Source organism: Silene latifolia, chromosome Y (genome assembly GCF_048544455.1).
Source record: "Silene latifolia isolate original U9 population chromosome Y, ASM4854445v1, whole genome shotgun sequence".
NCBI classification, from domain to species: Eukaryota; Viridiplantae; Streptophyta; class Magnoliopsida; order Caryophyllales; family Caryophyllaceae; genus Silene; species Silene latifolia.
In genome coordinates this window covers 454,003,640-454,025,820 of record NC_133538.1, presented here as the reverse complement: position 1 = coordinate 454,025,820, position 22,181 = coordinate 454,003,640, and the positions used below count along the sequence as shown (strand labels likewise).

The window sequence follows — 22,181 nt, the reverse complement described above, 5'->3', positions numbered from 1 at the left end:
AGACTGTGTTTTCTGCGTATTTGGTATTTTGGGATGTGTTTGGATATGTTTTACGCAGGTTTGGGGAAATGTCACGCATTTCGAGGAAGTAAAGACGAAAATCAAGGAGCCTACAAGAAGAAGTCCTCGATCGAGTACTTTTTGTACTCGATCGAGTGGAATTTGGTTCGATCGAGCTGTCTGGTTACTCGATCGAGAAGGGCCAAAGAGGAGAAGGTCGATCGAGAAGGTTCTTACTCGATCGAGCAGTAGGGACATCAAAGTCCCCGATCGAGTGACTTAAAATCACTCGATCGAGTGAAATGAATAGGACACGGGAGTTTTTCTATCTTAAAACTCTTATTTTCCTAATTCTTTTTTCATTTATCCCTAATCCCGTCTAACCCCTTCCCTTATTGCGATTCCCATTTTCCCCCAAATCCCCAATTTTTGCCCAAAATCATCAAATCCACCACCTACATTCTATCACTCGCACTTAATTCTTCAATAGCCCCTTGTTTTTCCCCTCTTTTGTGTTCGTTTTCACGGTTTTCAAAGGGAATTAGGGTTTGCGGTTTTTTCGATCAAAATCCGCCTTTGTTGCTTGTTATTTGAAGTTTAATTGCTTATTGTAGGTTAATCATCATCAAGTAAGTGTTCCTTTCATACTCTTTGCATTTTCTCTTCACTTAAATCGAATTTATTAAGGTGATTTGAATTAGGGTTCGAAAATCCATGACTAGTCGATTTTGTTTCGACTTAACTGTGTTTATATGCCCTTAATTAGCTTGTTGATGATCTTTTCGCAATTCCTCGCTGTTTCTACATGTTGAATTCGAATTTTGCGCGATTTCCGCGATTAGGGTTCCTGTAAGTCGAAATTTATCGACTGTCTGACGGTTTTTCTGTTGCCTTGCTTGCTTAACTTCAGTCCTTTCTCACTTATCACTGTTGTTAACTGCTGTTACCGTCCCCTATCGCCATTACTCGATGTGAATTACTGGGAAATCTCGTACTGTGAGTAGAAATCTTCGACTGATAGGAGTCTTACATGCTCCCATATGTGATTTTCATGCCGTGTTAGCCCCTCTATCAGTCATTATTTTATCATATCACCACCACTCACATGCTGCCCTTCGAAATTTTTGAGGAATTGTTGAGTTCTACTTGCTGGAAGTCGGATTTCTTCACAGATAGGGCCTTATAATTGCTGTCACATGTTGGTTAGCGGGTTGTTTTAACCACGGTTAGCAGCATATTTTCTTATCATGCCCTTTGATACCTTGCAGGATGGACGCGAGTTCTGTGCCTTCTACTAGTACGTCCTCCAGCTCATCCGTGAGCGAGTCAGTGGTCCCTGCTGTTGCCACTAGCTCCGCGTTGGTCACCACCGCAGCACCAGTTCTCCTTGTCTCAGCTGCAGGGACAGTTTACTCCGCGGCTAGCTCAGCCGGGAGCTCGATTGAGCTACACCATCCACTACTCCTACCAGGCCCTTTTCCTTCTTTGGATCGCGATTCACCCTCGTCTCCCGCAGCCTGGCATGGCACCACCGAGGCCACACCAGCAGGCTAGCCAGTTAGCCATCACCTCCAGCCCATCAGGGGCTACAGCTACAGGAGAGGGCGACCTCACACCTTTACAGCGGATGCCCACGGTACGTTTCACTTCAGAGGCTCACCGGAAACGGTTAACCGCTTTACTTCGTTGCCCCCTCTCCCCCACCCGTTTCCTTGCGCGGACTGACCTAGAGACCTTAGGCATTTATGAGGAGGTCTGTAGTTTGTTGAACGGGACGGGTATGTCGGGTCTGATTACCATGCAGGAGGCTACTATTCGTACCCTTACGTACGAGTTCTTTAGCTCCTATTCCTTTGACACCGACTCTTATGATGCTGACCACTCCAGTTCCTGCATTTACTTTCGACTCCGCAATGAGTCACATCACTGGACCTTGGCCAAGTTTGGGCAGGTTTTAGGACTAGTTAGTGACGGTCCCACCGACCCACCTCGAGACCTCCTTCAGCCACTTTGGGCTGCGCTTACTCACACTCCCTTCCCCTCACGGAAGGGAGCTCATGTTCACCTACCGCGCCCGTTACTACTTGCGTCGATAGGAGAGACCATCTTTGGGCGACTCCGAGCCCAATAACGTGACCAACACCGAGCTAGCGATTCTCGCGGGGTACCTCAACATTGACTCCGGACCGTTTATTCTAAACATTGCCTATCTGGTAGCTCGGCATTGAACGGAATTGGGACTCGGGTCAAGACCGCTGTTGTCTGTGGCGGGCTAGTGACTAGGATTGCCCGCCACCTTTACCCCACTGACCCTTCACTTACTCCACCTGATAGGGAGGCTTCTTACCTTGACCTGGGAGCCATGACTGACTTCGCCTGGTTCCCAAAGGCGAAGGGGAGCGCGAGGACATGGAAGATCTGTGGTTCCACGTCTGTTACCATGCCGTGCTCTACCCTTCCGCTACTTTTACCGCTCCCTACTGCTGCTGAGGGAGCGAGGCCACCTACACCCACCTTCCACCTTACACTTACCCCTCCTTCTTCTTCTAGGAAGAGGAAGCGGGAGGCCGGAGCATCCTCTAGCTCCCAGGCTGGACCGACCCCCACGCCTCAGCCTACACCCACTCAGGCTCCCACACCTCCACCCTCACTCACTCCACCTCCTTTTGATCCGGCCTTTCCGGCCAACTTTGTCTGCCCTCCTGTCTTAGAGGCGCCCGAGGTCATGGACCAAGGGCGTCGTGATGCCGTGCTTTCGGATATGTGCAGGTACATTACTGAGATGAGACGGGATATGGCTTTGGCTGTATTCCCGCTCTACGAGTTCCATATCCGAGCCCGGCGACCGATTCCAGAGGGGTGGCCGCATCCTTCCTTCTACCGATACCGGCGGACGGGTACCCTCCACTACCTTCGACTCGGAGGAGGAGCCGGAGGAGACAGCGGTAGCACGAGAGGTGCGGTTACGGGCGAGCAGCGGCACGAGCCGAGAGAGGAGGAGAGTGACCCTCCGTTCGCACCCGGTCCGGAGGAGGATCACTGGAGATGACGACTGAGTCTCCCCCTTGTTTGTTGCTGGTTTGGGGAGACCGTTTTGTTGAGTCGGAGTACCTAGGAGACGGCGGTGCCGATGACGAGTAGCTACTGGTCTACTCACTTCCCCAGTTTTCTGGCTGGTTTGGGGAAGTTCGCTTTTGTATGTTCTCTTACTCTTTTTATTTCGTCTCCTTTATTTTTCTTTTATTGGTTGTATACTCCCATCCCCCATCTTTCTGCTGGTGTATGCTGGAGGACAACGAGGGCGTTGTCCGTTTTGGTTTGGGGAGGGTATTGCATCCTTTTGAGTCTGCATCTGCATTTGTTTTGCATTCACGTTTAAATTTTTCAGTTTGCATTTGTTGTTTATTTTCATAAAAATCCAAAAAAAAAAAAAAAAAAAAATAGAAAATATCAAAATTTAAAAAAAAAAATTTCACGTTTATTTTTGCATTTAGGTTGAGTCGGAACGGTAGATTCCCATGATGACAATGCACTATAACTTGTCAAATTACTTGAGCCTTGCACTTTTATTGATGGTTTTTAGCTTTGTCATACGCATAGTCTACGAATTTCTGTTCAAATAATAGCTGACTGTCTAGACTTGACCTATAAACTGGCAAACTACTTAAAAATTCTGAGTTTTAAAGCCATAACTGGTGACATTCATGACCAGTTCATTAGGAATTTTGAGAGTAGTACTCCTTGCATAGCATGTTTGTCTCATTCGCATATTTATGACATTCAATTTCTCGTCAAATGCACATATTCGGGTTTGTGGTTGGTGTCACATGCAGGGAGGGTCTTGCAAATTCCCCTTTCTTTACATCTTTCACCCATTTAGCTCCACATTGACCAAAACTTGCCTTTATGACCCATTAGCTACATTCCAAACAAGCCTGCCTAGTCAAGCTAGTTAGTCTGTCCTTTTGTGGTATGTTTTCCATTGCAGTTTGGTCCGTAATTCCTGTTTGGAGTTGGTGTTTGTGTTGAGGAAGGAGGAAGAAAGAAAAAAAAAAAAAAAAAAAGGAAGTATTGAAAAAAGGAAGGAAACGTGAAAGAAAAAAAAAAGAAAAAAAAAATGAAAAATATGAAAAAAACAGAAAAAGAGCTGATAAGCAAAAGAAAGAAATAGAGATTGTGTAAAAAGTTGTCCCCTCTTGTCAGAGTTGAGAAGATGTTCGAAGATGTACAATCGACAAGAGGGTTGGTTGTTTCAGTTAGTTGTTTCAGACGATGTGTTTAAAAAAGGGAACTTTGTGACCGTCTGACTCCTCCACTCTTATTCTATATTTTTTGAGGAGATTGTGCTTTGAGTCTAGTGAGTTTTGTGCCAAGTGAAGGGCACTAGTACTTAGTTTTTCAGTCAGTTTGAGATCCGGATGGTTTATTATGGTCCTGTTAGGAACTAGCTTGACGCTTTTACCTCCACATTTCCATAACTTGTTTTGCCTTTTCTCACCTGAACCTCACTATTCCCATATTATTTGCAAATCCTCGGCTGTGACGGACATTATTGGTTGGAGTGTGTGCATTAGTACTTGAATTGTCTTTCATTTTTGTTGCATGCATGCTATGTAGGTCGCAGTTAGGTGAGTGACTGTCTTTTCTTCCCTCTTTTACATATTACATTTGCCCTTTGCTTCATGAGAGAAGAGTGACCACGTGAGAGTCCAGTTTTGTTGGTCTTGCAAGGTCGATAGGTCAGCTTTATTTCTGAACAGCTTATAATTCGTTTGCGTATTGATCGCCTGACTTTAATTGTTGATTTCTGTTGCATTAAATCGGTTCAAGTAGACAAGTTAAGCTAGCTCTGAGTTATCATTTCCGTTCCATTAGTTTAGTTTTGAGTTTACTCGAGGGCGAGTAAAGGTTTGGTTTGGGGAGATTTGATACGTGCCTAATGTATAGTCTTTTTAGCCTATTTCAGCACGTATTTCTATGCATTTCTATACTATTGTTATGGTATTTTGCCCTGAATTGGCTACTTTGGTGTATTTTGTCCTTTTTGTAGGAATGATCGCGAAAGTAGTGGAACCATGTTCCTTTTTGCCCTTTTTGCATGCATTTAGAGGAGACGGGATTGTCCGCAGTAGAGTACTGCACTTGGAAGCGTCGTGGCACGCATTACGAGGCACTTGGGTGAGGACGTGAGCTGAATTGAAGATACAAGTACTCGATCGTGTTGTTTGCTGGTCGATCGAGTGGTTTCTAGCCCCCCTGTTGGTCGATCGAGAGGTTCCTTCCTCGATCGAGTTAGCTGAACATGACCAAGTCCTCGATCGAGTAACCTGCTGGTCGATCGAGGGACTTCTGCTGAGATGATGGTCGATCGAGTGGTTTAATCCACTCGATCGAGAGGTTTTCACGGGCGTGGGCTTTGATTCAGTCCGTGTGTTTAATTTTCGCTAAACATTGTTTGTTTCCTATTTAACCTACGTTTAACTAGGTTATTAGGTATCTCTTTCATTATCTAAGTTTACTTTAGAAAGCTACTACTTTCATACGTTACTTTTCTCCTTCAACTGTTGCTTTTAGTTTGGGATTATTTCACTCGGACTCGGTCGTTCTTTACGCCGGAATCGCTTAGATTGTAATCTCCTCTCTTCCCTTAATAATAATTAACCTTCTTGTTGCCTTTAAATCCTGTTTTATGTTATCGTTCTTTCTTGCCCTAATTTCCGTTATTGCGTTTTATTATTATTTCATTATGTCTTCTGCTGGAAATTTATATGCTGTTAGTTTAACAATCAACATGAGTAGCTAATCTCCCTTCATGTTGGGATTAGGGGATCTGCGGTAGAATAATGACGACGTAGTGAATGAATTAGACGAATTGACTAAGAGACCCTGTCACTATAGCAATATAACTGTAATTCTCGACCTAGTTGAGTGCACGCTTCTATGTCACCCATTAATCTGGCTACAATTAATCCTGGATCGAAAGATTGGACTAAATAGGCCTGCTATAAACAGTGGACTACCCTAATGAGGACGAAAGTTAAGTTAGTGGTATTTTAGGGTGGGAAGTGGACCGAAAGGACCTTCTAATATCCGTCTCGCATTAGTTCGTCCGAGTCATTTCTTTGCTAAGTTGTTGAACTACCGTAGTGAACCGAATTCCCGACATGTCCCCCTCTTATTGATAGTTTAAATTCACTTCCTGCTTTACTGCTCTCTGCTTTATTTCTCTTTCCCTTCAACTCCGTAGTTTAGAATCAAAAATTCAATCAACCCAATTGTTACCATAGGATTAGAAATAGGTAGCTGTAGTTGCATTACCTCCCTGAGGATTCGATACTCGACTGCCTCTACTACATTTTTAGTTGAGACCGTTAGGTTTTATTTTTGACAGGTACGTGACAGACGTGTCAGCGTCTTAAACGCAGTTCTATAAGCCCACAAGACATCATCTAACTTAAGACTCCAATCTTTCCGTGATTTAGAAACAACTTTAGCTAAGACTTCTTTTAATTCTCTGTTAGAAACCTCAACCTGACCACTAGTTTGGGGATGATACCCCAAACCTCTACGATGTTGGACACCGAATTTAGTCAATAAAGCACTAAGTTGTTTCTCTTTAAAATGCATTCCCCCATCGCTAATGACAACCCGAGGGACACCAAAACGAGGGAAAATAATCTTTTTAAACAGTTTAATCACGGCCTTTGCATCGCAATGGGGAGTAGCAATAGCTTCCACCCATTTGGATACATAATCTATAGCTACGAGGATATATTTATTACCTTGACTGCTCGGAAAAGGTCCTTGATAATCAATGCCCCAGACATCGAAAATCTCAACCTCAAGAATGCCTACCTGTGGCATCTCATGTCTCTTGGAAATATTCCCCGATCTTTGACAAGCATCGCACTCAAGAACAAAATTGCGACAATGCATGCAAAGTTGGCCAATAGAAACCAGATTGGAGTACCTTAGCTACAGTCCTGGATGAACCGTGATGACCACCATAAGCAGAAGAGTGGCAAGCCTCTAGGATATCCTTCACCTCCCATTGAGGTACGCATCTCCGGATGAGACCGTCTGCGCATTCCTTGAAAACATAAGGATCATCCCAAAAATATTGTCTAGCATCATAAGCAAACCGCTTCTTCACGCCATGAAAGCTCGGGTGGTATCCTACCGTCACAAAGCAAAGTTATCAAAATCAGCAAACCACGGAAGTGGATAAGACCCTGAAGTAGTAATAGCTAACAGACTCTCATCAGGAAAAGAATCATTAATAGGTAACGAATCCTCCCTTTCTGTCAGCTGCAGACGAGATAGGTGGTCAGCCACCACATTCTCAGGTCCTTTCTTGTCTTTGATCTCCAAATCAAACTCCTGCAAAAGGAGTATCCACCTCAAAAGCCTCGGCTTCGCATCTTTCTTAATAAAGAGAGTCTTCAACGCTGCATGGTCAGTATAAACAATAACCTTAGAACCTAACAAATAAGACCGAAATTTGTCTAAGGCAAAAACTACAGCTAGAAACTCCTTCTCAGTGGTAAAATAATTAATTTGAGCCTCATCCAGAGTTCGGCTCGCATAATATATGGCATTCAAGCTTTATTCTTCCGCTGTCCCAAAACTGCACCGACCGCATAATCGCTGGCATCACACATGATCTCAAATGGGAGGTCCCAATCAGGCGGCTGAATGATTGGCGCAGAAACTAGGGCCTCCTTTAACCTATTAAAAGCGGTAAGGCACTCATCAGTAAATTCAAAGACAGCATCCTTAAGGAGCAAATGTGTAAGTGGTTTAGCAATTTTTGAAAAATCCTTAATGAAACGCCGGTAAAAACCAGCGTGACCAAGGAAACTCCTCACTCCTTTAACATTCACGGGAGGGGGTAATTGCTCAATCACCTGCACCTTTTCCTTATCAACATGTATACCTTTATCAGAAATCAAATGCCCTAACACAACTCCCTCATTGACCATAAACTGACATTTTTCCCAGTTTAGAACAAGATTAACATCTATACAACGCTGCATGACTTTATCAAGGTTAGCTAAACAACGATCAAAGTCACTACCATAAACTGAGAAATCATCCATGAATACTTCCATAATATTCTCTATATAATCAGAAAAAATCCCCATCATGCACCTCTGAAAGGTAGCAGGGGCGTTACACAATCCGAAAGGCATTCTACGATATGCAAAAACACCCTGTGGACAGGTAAAAGTGGTCTTACTCTGATCGTCCGGATGAATAGGGATCTGAAAGAACCCTGAATATCCGTCTAGAAAACAGAAAAATTTGTTAGAAGCAAGTCTTTCAGTCATTTGGTCAACAAAAGTGAGGGGGAAGTAATCTTTCTTGGTGGCGGCATTCAACTGTCTATAATCAATGCACATCCGCCACCCTGTCACTACTCGAGTTGGTATTAATTCGTTTTTATCATTTTTAACCACGGTAGTCCCTCCTTTCTTCGGGACTACCTGAACTGGGCTAACCCACTTGGAGTTGCCAACTGTATAAATAATACCTGCATCGAGTAGTTTCATCACCTCAGCCATAACAACTTCCTGCATCTTCGGGTTCAACTTGCGTTGACCCTGTCTGTAAGGCTTGTGGCCTTCCTCCAACTCTATCCTGTGCATACAAACATCAGGGCTGATGCCCTTAATGTCATCCAAAGAGTAACCCAAAGCCTTCCTGTTTTTCTTAAGCACACACATCAAAGCAGACAGCTGGTCATCATTAAGCTTAGAGCTAACAATAGCTGGGTACTGCTCCGTATCATCTAGAAAAACATACTTAAGATTAGGAGGAAGTGGCTTACGCTCCGGCACCTTTACCTCTACAGCATAGACAGAATCAGCTTCAATGGTGTAGCAAGTGTTGACCAAGTTCTCGTTGGCCAAGCTCAAGAGCACCTCATCTTTTTCCTCACTGAGCTCGTAGCTCTCCATTGAGGCTACCAAAGCATCTGGCTCCTCAGCATTCTCCATCAGATTACTCGCACACTCACCTAAACGGGTTAGATCAGCTAAGGGATCCTTGGCTAAGGATTCCCTCCAATTACAAGTAACAGCCACGTCAACAATATCAATGGAATAACACGTATCCTCATCAGCAGGTTCAGTCGCCTTGTGAGCAAGACTGAACTCAATGGTGTCATCCCCTACCTCTAAGGTGATGGTTCCGCGTTTGACATCTATTACAGCCCCAGCTGTATGTAAAAACGGTCTGCCTAAAATAATAGGTATTTGACTGTCCTCTGCAATGTCCAAAACAACGAAATTGACAGGAATAAAAAACTTACCCACTCGAATGGGTACATCCTCTAGAACACCTATAGGTCTCTGAGTCGATCTATTTGCCATTTGAACGGTAATATCGGTCACCTTAAGTCTACCAATATTTAACCTTTCGCAAACAGAATAGGGCATGATACTGACACTGGCCCCTAAGTCACAAAGGGCCTTTCCAATTACGTGGTTACCTATAGTGCAAGAAATTGAAAAACTACCCGGGTCCTTTAATTTAGGTGGCACATTAATTTGCGAAAGAGCATTACACTCTTCCACAAAAGCAACATTACCATCAACACGAAAATTTCTCTTACGATTTAAAATATCTTTCATGAATTTAGCGTAAGAGGGTACCTGGGTAATTAGATCAGTGAAAGGAACCGTTACCTCGAGATTCTGGACCATCTTCAGAAACTTACCAAACTTACGCTCCAGCTTAGTAGCCTTCAAACGCTCCGGATACGGGACTGCAACACTGGCCGTAGGATCAGTAACCTTCGGCTTCCGTAAGTTTAAAACCCCCGTCAAATCATCAATGAGTGAAGAATCATGCGAACTAGTTGACGGATTTGCATCCTGCTCTGGAGTTCCAGTCGATCGACTGATATGAGTGGTCGATCGACCAACTTGGCTGGGCGTGAACAGTTCCTGTTCAGAATTGATTTCGTCAGGTGATTCAGTCGATCGACTGACAATGTTGGTCAATCGATTGATCGTGTCTTTGGTGTGAATAGTTTCGATCGAAACTATTTTATCGACGCTTGATCGATCGATCGACAATGTTGGTCGATCGATTTAAGTACTTGCAATTGTGCTCGTTTTTGCACCAGAATTTAAACGAGCTTCTTCATCATTTCCCGAGTCTTCCGTTGGCTTGTCGGGACTTTCATAAGAGAGGCCACTTCTGAGATTAATGGCATTAATGGTTTCAATCGGCCCTTCACATTTGCTTGAAGAATTAGCAACTTGCTTAGCCTCTATATTCTCCAATTGCTTCACAAAATTCCTTGAGCACTCAATCCCGGCTGCTTCCATATTCGCCACTTGAACCAAAAGGAGTTGGACCATTTCTCTCAACTTCTCGGTCTCATCTGAGTTTTGAACAGTTACTTCAACTTTCTCCTTGGAAGCTTCAGAGATCTCGAGCTTCTCGAGACGGGCAGTAATAGAAGTTATAAGTGTCACAACGGCACTCATTTCATCACTTTGCTTTTGTGACTTTCCACGTGAACTTCCAAACTCAGCTCTATGGACTGCCATCTCCTCAATAGTGTTCCAACCTTTACTTTGACCGGTATTGTTTTGGAACCTACCATTAGCAGCTGCATCCAGGATGACCTTGTAATCATCATATAGAGCATTATAAAATAGGTTGCAAAGATACCATTGCTGGAAACCATGGTGAGGGACAGCTCGGACCAAACTTTTGAAACGTCCCCATGCTTCACAAAAACCTTCATCAGCTCCTTGCTGGAAACTTGTGATTTTACTTCTCAAGGCGTCAGTCTTTGAAAGTGGGAAGTACTTCTTGTAGAAGGCTAATGCTAGAGATGTCCAGTCCGTGACTCCAGTTGCTACCCTATCAAGGTAGCGGTACCAATCTCGCGCCGAATCCTTCAAGGAGTATAAGAACATCAACCCCTTTACTTCATCCTGAGTCACCCCAGCTGGTATAGGTATGGAACAGCAGTAGTCTGTGAAAATCTCCATATGCTTTAAGGGGTCCTCATCTGGTAGACCAGCAAACTGATTTCGCTCCACTAAATCGATATAAGAGGAACGAAATTCGAAGTTACCCGTAGTAGGGGTAGGTAACTGATGCCCCTTTGGAAGATGGTGTTCCTTTGGCTGTAGATTATCATATATTGTAGCCATAATTGCCAAAATGAGAGTACTCAAGTCTTCCTCTCAAAAACCTGTCTTCTAACTGTGCAAAAGCAAAACTAGAAGCAAAGGTGAGCAACGGTCTCAAGGAACAAAAGTTCCTTGAGACAAGAAAAATAAACTAAAATAAAGCAAACAGAATTACACCGTCTCCCCGGCAACGGCGCCAAAATTTGATACCGTCGTTTTGTATCAAAATTAAATTTATAATTCCAAACTAAAACTATAGCTAGTGATAGTAAGGGTCGAACCACAGAGAGACAAGGTTGATTTTTTTTGCTATTTTTCAGTCTATAAAAGTAACAATTAATTGGGGGGTTTTGAGATTGGTTGACTAAATTGACTAAATGCTAAAATGAAATTTCTCAACAAGATAAAAAGGGGATCGGGAAATTCGGTTCACCATGGCAATGGTCAGGACAATAAGGTAACAGAAATCCTATAATACGGTCTCAGGGGTATAAGCAAGCCTTTCGATCTATGCTCAAATTAACCTTGCGGTCTTCAAATTCCCCGAAATTTCTCAAAGCTTTCACTCAAGAGAAATTCCAATCTAATGATAGTTCTAATTACTAATCTTTCAATCTAGCAAAAAGGCATATCAACAGACGACAAAATCTAAATAGTAGAATTCATGCTAACAAACAATCCTAATTTATGTCATGGTTCACCTCATTCCCAATCAAAACAATTAGCTACGCATGACTAAAACTAAAACAATTTCTAAATTGATAACAAAGAACAAGATTGACATGATTGAATTTAAATAAAAGACAAAGGACAAGAGATGAATTTCTGGAATTAAATTGATAAAACAAGAATTGAAATAACAAGAATTAAAAGAAGAGAGGAATTGCATAAAAACTTACTAATTGAATTCAAGAACAAAGTATCGAAATCGAGGATTTCCGTCCCGCAAAGCTAGATCTAAAACGAGTTCTTAAATAATGAAAAGCATAACCTAAAAGTTGTTGCGTTCTCTTGATAAAAAGATGCCAAAAATTAATTACAAGTTGGGCTTTTAAAAGTCTAACACGAAGAAAATAATTCTCACTCGAAGATCGATCGATCGATCGGTCAAGATGGTCGATCGATCGGTAAATGCGAAAAAAGAGCGTCGATGAGCTTCGGTGGTCGATCGACTTTACAAAGATAGTCGATCGACTGATGGTGCTGTGCAGAAACACTTCTTCTCTTCAAAAACAGCTCCTCACTCCAATGCACGCATCCCGAGGTGAGTGAGTACGAATCTCCTTCTTCTGGGCTTCCTTGAAGTTGCCTCCGGAGGACGAATTAGGCTTGATTTAGCTTACTTCCATTCATTCCTACAATAAATCATAGAAATTGCAAAGTAAACCGTTTCGGGAGAAATAGTAGCCTTAAGCTAACAATTATGCATGGAAATACGTGCCAAAACCACAGATAAAGTGTATAGAATATGCACGTATCAGGCATCCTTAAGTAGCAACTGTGTAAGTGGTTTAGCAATCTTTGAGAAGTCCTTGATGAACCGGCGATAAAAGCCGGCGTGACCAAGGAAACTCCTCACCACCTTAACATTAACGGGAGGGGGTAATTGCTGAATCACTTCCACTTTTGCTTTATCAACTTCTATTCCCCTGTCAGAAACTAAGTGCCCTAGGACAACTCCCTCGTTGACCATGAAGTGGCACTTCTCCCAGTTCAGCACAAGATTAACCTCAATGCAGCGCTGCAACACTTTCTCAAGGTTAGACAGACAGTTAGAAAAATCACTTCCATATACACTGAAATCGTCCATAAAAACTTCCATGATAGACTCAATATACTCTGAAAATATCCCCATCATACACCTTTGAAAGGTGGCAGGGGCATTACACAAACCAAAAGGCATCCTGCGATAAGCAAAAACGCCTTGAGGACAAGTAAATATAGTCTTAGCCTGATCGTCTGGGTGGATAGGGATCTGAAAGAACCCTGAGTACCCGTCTAAATAGCAGGAAAATTTATGAGAAGCTAACCTTTCTACCATTTGATCAATAAAAGGAAGGGGAAAATGATCTTTCTTGGTGGCGGCATTGAGCTGTCTGTAGTCTATGCACATCCGCCAACCGGTCACTACTCGAGTAGGTATTAGTTCATTCTTTTTGTTCTTAACAACAGTTGTCCCTCCTTTCTTCGGGACCACCTGTACTGGACTCACCCATCTAGAATTACCGACAGAATAAATAATACCGCATCCAAAGCAGCCTTCATTACCTCAGCCATCACAACGTCCTGCATCTTCTGGTTCAGCCGGCGCTGACCCTGTCTGCAAGGTTTGTGATCTTCCTCCAGCTCTATCCTGTGCATACAAATATCGGGACTAATCCCCTTGATATCGTCCAGTGAATAACCCAGTGCTTTCCTGTTTTTCTTAAGTACAGCTAACAAAGAGGTCAGCTGATCATCATTAAGCTTAGCACTAACAATGACTGGATATTGCTCTGTATCGTCTAAGAAAACATATCTAAGATGAGAAGGGAGAGGCTTACGTTCCGGTACCTTTACCTCAATGGAGCAAAGAGTGCTAATCATTTGTTCCACTTGCTCTCCCTCAGCTTCATCGAAATCCTCAACTAGCAATTTCAACGCAGCGTCATCGTCGTCTGGGCTATCTGCACACTCATCAAAAAGCATAAGAGCTTCCAGTGGGTCCTTCATAAAAGAACCAGACCAGAAGTCATAAATACACTCGTCAATAATATCAACCGAAGAGCAAGTATCCTCTATCATTGGGCGAGCCAAAGTACCAGGCAAACTGAAAGTGATCGCGTCATCCCCTACTGCAAGAGTCAAACGCTCATTTCTAACATCAATAACAGCCCCAGCTGTACAAAGGAATGGTCTTCCTAAGATAATTTGGGTCCGGGTGTCCTCAGCTATATCTAAAATAATGAAATCTACTGGGATGTAAAGCTTGCCTATTTTCACAGGCACATCCTCTAAGACACCTAAGGGCTTCCTAACAGATCTATCAGCCATCTGCTGGGTAATGTTAGTCACTTTAAAATGACTCATCTTCAGTTTCTTGCAGACAGGAAGGGGCATGACACTGACACTGGCACCTAAATCGCAAAGGGCCTTATCAATAACCATGTTGCCTATAACACAAGTAATAGAAAAGCTGCCCGGGTCTTTCATTTTTGGAGGGGCCTTGTTTAAAAGCAAATTACTAGACTCTTCCATAAATGAAATTGTCTCAAATTCACTCAAATTTCTCTTACGCGTCACAATATCTTTCATAAACTTAGCGTAAGTGGGCACTTGAGTAACAAGTTCGGAGAAAGGGACAGTTACCTGGAGGTTCTTCACAACGTCCACAAACTTACCGTACTGTTGCTCGATCTTTGCGTCCTTCAGACGGCCTGGAAAGGGTACCCTAGTGGCAACGAGTGGACCCGCAACTTTTCCTTTACCTTTATCAATGCGTGACGTCTCCACAGCAGGGGAAGATGACACGGTAGCGGCATTAGATAGCAAAATAGGATCTCCGCCATTAAAAGTACTCGATCGAGTACTTATACCACTCGATCGACCATTCTGTTCTTCTGTCTCACTCGATCGACCAGTTTTGTCACTCGATCGAGTGATTCCTGCAGCAAACTCATTCGATCGAGTGCTTTTATCGCTCGATCGACCAACAGCAGATGGTGCACCACTCGATCGACCAGTAATTTCACTCGATCGAGTGATGGGATGAATTGATTCACTCGATCGAGTGGAGAAATCACTCGATCGAGTATGTTGATTACACGCTGCAAGTATTTCGATTAAGAACTCATCTAGATCGTCGTCTTGGGTATCTTCAACTATCAAAACCTCGTCTTCTTCATGAGTAAGGTCACTTTGAAAATTCATTGCACCGACTGGATCGCATATTGGAAGAAGCTTGGTTTGGTCTTTCGCGAGTGTTAACTGCGCGACTTGTTCTTTCAATTCTGATATGACCGTTTCAGATTGCCGTGATATACTCATCATAATGGACTTTAATTCGGCAATTTCTTCACTTGCAGAAGGAGAGGCCGGTTGCGGTATTGGCGTAGAAGGGGTAGAGACATTCTTTATTTCTTCGTACAACTGAGAAAAAGGAACTCCTTGCTTATAATTCCGATAAGCAAGGGCACGCTCTACACTCGCCATGCATTCAATAGGACTATGCCCTTCCTCGCCACATCTACCACATGGCTCTATATGCTCAGTAATCGTAGGCATCCTGGCAAATAAACTTTCAAAGCAACAACTAACCTGCAAAACTAATCAAAACTTTGCAGAAATGAGATCAACCTCAAGGAATAAATTTCTTGAGACAAGGGACAAACTTAACTAAAGTAACAAAATTACGCCACCTCCCCGGCAACGGCGCCAAAATTTGATACCTGTCGAAGTGAGTACCAAAAATAATATTTATAAATTCCAAACTACAACTAGCAAGCGGTAGTAAGGGTCGATCCGCAGGGAGGTAGGGAGTTCTAAGTGTCTTATCTCAGTCTACGAATTTTCTGGGGAGTTTTGATTATTTCAACTAAACTAAAGAGACTAAGGAAAGAGAGATAAAAATAGAAGAAATTAACAATAGAGGGAAGGAACTAGGACTTCGGGTCATCAATAAACGTCAGTCAATTGCAGCTAAGGTCACAAATCAGTCGATGTGTCGGTCTAAAGGGCAACGAATATCTCCTTTCGGTCTCAATTCGCCCTAAAATGCTATTAGCTTAACTTTCGCCCTCACTAAAGCATCTTATTGTTCACTGCGGGTCTCCCCTATTCCAACCTTTCGGTCCAAGTTAAGGATTACCAATATTAAAAGGCTAATTGTGTCGACTCAACTAGCAGGATACAGTTAAAGCAGCGATTAACAACATAGACTACAACAACAACGACAGATCTAATAACCTAATTAGCAACTAACATCAGTCTAATGAATCACCTAATCCTAGCAGAGGTATTTAGCTAGACATGAATAAGAGAGTAAGAACAAGGGAAGGGGGAATAATAAACATTAAATAATTAAGGAGAAAAAGGGAGAGAAAGAAGTTACAGTAGAAATAGATCCGGAAAAATATAAGAGAATAGCAGTAACAGTGTATTAGAAATAATAAGAGAGGAGAAGCAACGTCTGAGGTACAAAAGACCGAGGAGTGAGAGAGAGCCCCTTTTTAATGACATACTGACTTCCTATTTATAAGAAAATAGGAATTATTAAACCTAATTGACGGAAATTAACTAAATAGTCCAAGCCCATAGCGAATCCACTCGATCAAGTGGAATAAAATCACTCGATCGAGTGACTAAAGCTTAAACCACTCGATCGAGTAGAAAATCTACTCGATCGAGTAAACCATAAATTGAATCTACTCGATCGAGTAGAAAAAGGGCTCGATCGAACATAAATCTACTCGATCGAGTACTTTCCAGCAACGATTTCCTACTTTGCGCACTGAACTTCAAACGGCTTCCATTTCTTCGTTACTTGGGCAAATAGGGTGATTCCGGTGGCGTTGGAAAGCTAAGAGGACAAACTTTCATCTCCAATTGGAATCACCAGAATATCAGTTGCAGAACTCGAGATATGGCTCTTCAAAGTAGGCACTAGCAATTTGAAGTTCTTCCTTTGCTCGCCTAGCTATCTTTCTTCTTTGCGCATCTCAAAATAGCTACATTCCCGCTCCAAATTCACTCTTCCTCCAAATGCATGCTAAACGGACGGTAAAAGGCTTGATTTCACTACTCTTGCGTTCATTTCTACAAAAAGGACAAAACGAACCAAAGTAGCCAATTCGGGGCAAAATAACATAAAAATAGTATGAAAATGCATAGAAATACGTGCTGAAATAGGCTGAAAAGACTATACATTAGGCATGTATCAACTTAAACATGTGATCATCATGATCAACAGTCGTGATCGCATTATTGTCGGAGGACACATATTCCAACAGAGAATATGGCTGATGCTGATGATGAGGCTTCTGCAGATACTGAGGGGCCTGTTCAGCAAGGGACGAATGAGCTAGAGGATGTCTCTTCACAGGATTCGCTAAGTGTCAGGGAGGAGGAGGTCATAATTATCTCGTCTGATGACTCTGCTGAGGTTCAGGATGTTGTGCAATTAGGGAGAAATGGGTTTGTTGATAATGAAGCTGAGTCAGATCAACAAGGCTCTAGTGGAGATTTACTGTTCACTGGTGCTGATAGGGGGACACAACAACTAGCATCTTTTGCTTCAGATGCTATTACTAGGAAGGGCAAGGAGCTTTACGAGGGGTCATCTAATCTTATCCCTCTTGAAAAACTGATGCAGGAGGCTTATGAGGATGAGGTGAGCCAGATAAAAGGGAGAAAGCTGACTAGAAACAGAGGGCTCAAGTTCTTTGATATTCCTGAAGTTGGGGCCAAGGCAAAACAAATTGCAACTATCCCTGTAGGCAGTAATTCAGACGGTTTTCTTGGACTGGCTGATGTGTACCACTATTCTGATCTGAGGGATACTCACAGGGAGGAAATATGTGCTGCAAGGAAGCGGAAATGTTGCACGGAGGCAGGAGATTATATCATTCCTGAGGATGCACGAAAGTCTCTGGAAAATGCAAAGGCTTACCTTCACAGGCTGGCCAAGAAAGGGCGTTGGGAGCAAGGGTTTGCAGGGGGTGAACACCCACAGCAGCAATGGGGCTTTAAGATCAATGTGGCGGATGTCGTTATGGTGGATTCGAGTGACTCATCGAACCCTTCTGTCAATGGTAGGGCGAATGATCGGGATGGCTTTGCGGAGGTTGGGCCTTCACAACCTCCTCACTCACCATGATGGGCCTTGTATGGAATTTTAGGGGCCTTAATAACACGCTCTTGCCTACAATTCCGAAGTTAAGAGCGTTATTAGGTAGTAAGTTTTATGATTTTGTCTTTTTAATCGAAACTAAATGTAGTACAAGCCAAATTTTCCCTAAGTTTAGAAGTTTAGGGTTTGTGAGGGCTTTTGGTGTTGACGCTGTTGGGACAGCGGGTGGCTTATGGGTAGGATGGAGGAAGGAGTGAAAAATGTCGCTTGTTAAGGCTTGTAATAATTATATTATCCTCTTAGTCGAAAAATATAATGGACGGTTATGGTATCTTGTTCTTTTTTATGGTGCCCCGAGTGTAAGTTTGAGGGCATCGGTTTTTGAGGATTTGGAGCAATGGTTTGTCACTTGTCATCTTCCTTTCCTAATAATAGGGGATTTTAATCAAGTTGGGTATGCATGTGATAAATTAAGTTATAGTCAACGACCGATTGCGGGTGCGGAGGAATTTAATTTATGGACAATACGGAATGAGCTTGTGGATATTCCGTTCAAGGGACCGAGGTTTACATGGTGCAATAATAGAAAGGGAGATAAGAGGGTGTACGAAAGGCTGGACAAAGCCTTGGGATCCAAGGTTTGGTTGTCTCTCTTTCCGGACACGGGCATTAAACACTACCCTATACAAATTTCGGATCATGCTCCTATTGAGGTGGACCTAAATCTTATTAATACCAAAGGTAACAGGCCTTTTAAGCTTGATGCCTAGACATTGGGTTTTGAGGATTGTTTGGAGCGGGTTCGTATTGCTTGGAGTGCTGTGGATTCTGGATCACCGGCTTATCGTGTGGCTAGGAAACTGGCTAGAGTGAGGGGCAGTGTCAAAAAATGGACTTTGGATAAAAAGGCAGAATGGCAGGACAAGTGGGATGAGTTTGATCGGAAGTTAGAGCAGGGGATCAACACAGCTTGTAGGGGGGGTGATGAAGAGTACACTCGAGTGCATGAGGAGTTTCGAATTTTTGCCGCAGCTGCAGCGGTCTATTGGAAACAACGAGCAAAGGTCAAGTGGACGGTGGAAGGGGATACGTGTACAAAGTTCTTTTTCAATTGGGTTAAAGGTAGGGCGGGGCGCAATCTTATTCATGGATTAAAAGGGGAAGATGGGCAGTGGAGATACGATGATGAGTTAGTGGGTAGTGAATTTCAGCGACACTACATGGATTTGTATCAGTCTTCTAGAAATGGTGGGGCCTCAAGGGATACTGCGGGAATTGAGTCTATCCTGGATCATGTGCAGAGTCGGGTGGCTCAAGATGAGGTGGATCGGTTGAGCAGACCTTTTACGGCTAAAGAGGTACGTGGGCCCGGATGGTATTCCTGCTTGTTTTTACCAAAAATGTTGGTCTCTGGTTAAGCATGATTTCACTGCTGGAGTTCTTTCCATTCTAAATTCGGGGAGGGTTTTGAAAGAGCTTAATAGGACTTTTATTACGCTTATACCAAAGACTGATGCCCCGGAGGGTGTCTCGGACTACCGACCCATTAGTCTTTGTAATGTGATCATGCGTGTTGTGACTAAATGTATAGCGAACAGGCTTGCAAAGGTGATGGGTTCTCTTGTCAGTGAGTCACAAAATGCTTTTCTCCCGGGTCGGAGTATCAGTGACAATATTCTTTTGGCTCATGAGGCAATATATCATATCACGCGACACAGGAAAGGAGTACATGGACGATGTGCCTTTAAAGCAGATATGAGCAAAGCGTATGATCGGATAAAATGGGATTTTTTGGAAATGACATTGGTAAAATTTGGTTTCCCTTTGAAGTTGGTACAACTTATTATGAACTGTGTCAACTCTGTAAGTTATGAAATCCTTTATAATGGGAAACCATTACCGCAGTTCTGACCACAGTGCGGCCTGAGACAGGGGGATCCTCTGTCTCGGTATCTCTTTTTACTTTGTATGGAGGTCCTTTCGGCAAATATTGATCATGCTCAGGATTCAGGCCGGCTGGAGGGCTTTAAGTTATGCAGAGGGGTACGACCAATGACACATTTATTTTTTGCTGATGATGCGGTTTTCTTCTTCAAGGATAAAGGCGAAACAGCTTGTCATCTCAAGAGCATTATAGATTTTTACTGTGAGGCGTCCGGACAAAAATTAAACTCGACGAAATCGGGTCTCATTTTCAGCCCGAATACTACTCTTGCAAAGGCACAGCAAATCCTTAAGGTTTTCAACGTTAGATCTAATAGAGGTATTGGGAAATATCTCGGAATACCGGCTGAGTTTCAGGAGTCGAAGAAGGGTATTTTTCAATCCTTAGTGGACCAGATTACGAAGCGGATCTCTTCATGGAACGATATTTTTCTATCACCAGCGGGGCGGTTAACTCTAATTTCGTCAGTTCTATCCAACCTCTCCAATTACTTTCTATCGGTCTTCAAAATACCGGTAAGTGTGGCAAAAAGATTAATTCTCTTTTGGCACAATTTTGGTGGACGGGATGTAAGTTGGGGACGACTGTTCACTGGTGTAGTAAGAATTTCTTAAGCCTTCCAAAAGGTAAGGGAGGTCTCGGGATTCACAATATCGAATGCCTGAATCAAGCGCTTTTGGCAAAGCATGGGTGGCGGTTGGTTTCGGGAGAAAACTCCCTATTTAGTAGGATTTTTAGACAGAAAGTGTTCGGAGATAATATGTTTGACCCGACTAGATTATCAAAAAATGTAACCAGCTGCTCATGGGGGGTCCGTAGCATTATTAATGGCTTTCAGGCGATTAAGGATTACTTGGGATGGAAGTCGGGTCGCGACTCAAGACTAAATATATGGGTAACACGATGGGTGGGGGGTGCATGCCCGGAACCAAGGGACCAGTGGTTGGGGGCTAGGGATATGCACTTGGCGAATCTACAAGTGAGAAATCTATTGCTCCCTAATGGTGAGTGAAACGAGCTCTTCATCCGGGCTTTGATTAGAGAGGAGTACGCGGCAAGGATCCTGGCAATCAGGGTGCGAGATATGAACGTATCTGATGAGATCTATTGGCCTTTTACAAAGGACGGGGTGTTCACGGTCAAGAGTGGCTATGGATTGATTTTTGATGAGTATATGAGTAGGAAGGGTACAGTTAGAGATAAAACTAGGATCGGTGAGCGGGAAAGGGCTTTCTGTAGAAAACAACTATGGACGCTTCCGGTCCCAAACTCTTGGAAAATACTGGTTTGGAGGATCATTACGAACACACTCTCCGTAGGAAAAGAGTTTCATCGCAGGCACCTGGAGGTTGATGTTCTGTGTAGCTTGTGTGGAGAGAGTCACTGTTGTATGGAAACCCTTGAACACCTGTTTAGGGATTGTGAGGTGTCAGCTAGGATCTGGGCGGGATCTTCGCTTGGTATTAGGGTGGATGGTGCAGAGTTGGTTTATATGGCTGATTGGCTTATTGATTGGGTTCGGTATCTTTGGATGCAGGATGAAGGGCAGATAAGAGTCATAAACTTCATCGCAATTTTATGGGGATTATGGACTATTCGTAATAAGGTCAAGTTTGATGGAATGACTAAGAATCCTCATGTACTTGCGGATCTTTTGTTTGGATTGACTAAGGACAAGATAGGCATTTTAAAAGATCAACTTAAGGGAAAGGGTATGACAAAAAGAGTAGAAGGGGGTGTAGAAGAGCTCCTGGATCAACGAAGGATGGATATGCGGACCGGACATCCTGTCCAGCTGATTGGATGTCCGGATCGGTGTAATGTCATCAGGGTAAAGGTGGACGTCGGATGGGAACGGAATTATGTGGCAGCGTTTGGGTGGGTGGCTTATGATGGGCAGGGACAAGAATGTATGCGACGACAGGTGAAAACTAAAGCGGAATCAGCTTTGCAGGCGGAGGCTTTGGGTGTTAGGGATGTGCTTTTGTGGGCTAGCTCCGAGGGCTGGTTGCATATGGATATTTCGTCTGATTGCCTACAACTTATTAATGCAATGGCAAGAATCGATAAAGTCAACCATCTGATTACAGGCATCTTGGAGGACATGCATAAACTCGCAAGCTCTTTTCATTGTTTATGTTTTAGTTTTATTCCTAGAAATCTTAATAGTATTGCGCATGGCTTGGCTAGACAAGCCATAAAACTGTAAAACTTTTCTTTACGGCTGCCAAAAAAAAAAAAAATGCATAGAAAC

The 22,181-nt window shown here is 43.2% G+C and overlaps 1 protein-coding gene and 1 non-coding gene across 2 annotated transcripts; both read left to right on the top strand.

Annotated features, from left to right (window-relative positions):
- The first annotated feature begins 10,695 nt into the window (after positions 1 to 10,695).
- On the top strand, positions 10,696 to 10,802 carry LOC141635259 (small nucleolar RNA R71). The gene has a single exon (XR_012539958.1). It is a non-coding gene; the product is annotated as a small nucleolar RNA R71 (small nucleolar RNA).
- A 6,346-nt stretch (positions 10,803 to 17,148) lies between these two features.
- LOC141632808 (uncharacterized) lies at positions 17,149 to 22,136 on the top strand. Its single transcript, XM_074445320.1, has 5 exons — positions 17,149 to 17,976; positions 18,753 to 19,340; positions 19,402 to 19,845; positions 19,957 to 20,442; positions 21,051 to 22,136. Exons 1-5 carry the CDS (start codon positions 17,149 to 17,151, stop codon positions 22,134 to 22,136), a joined length of 3,432 nt encoding a protein of 1,143 aa, XP_074301421.1.
- The last annotated feature ends 45 nt before the right edge of the window (positions 22,137 to 22,181 follow it).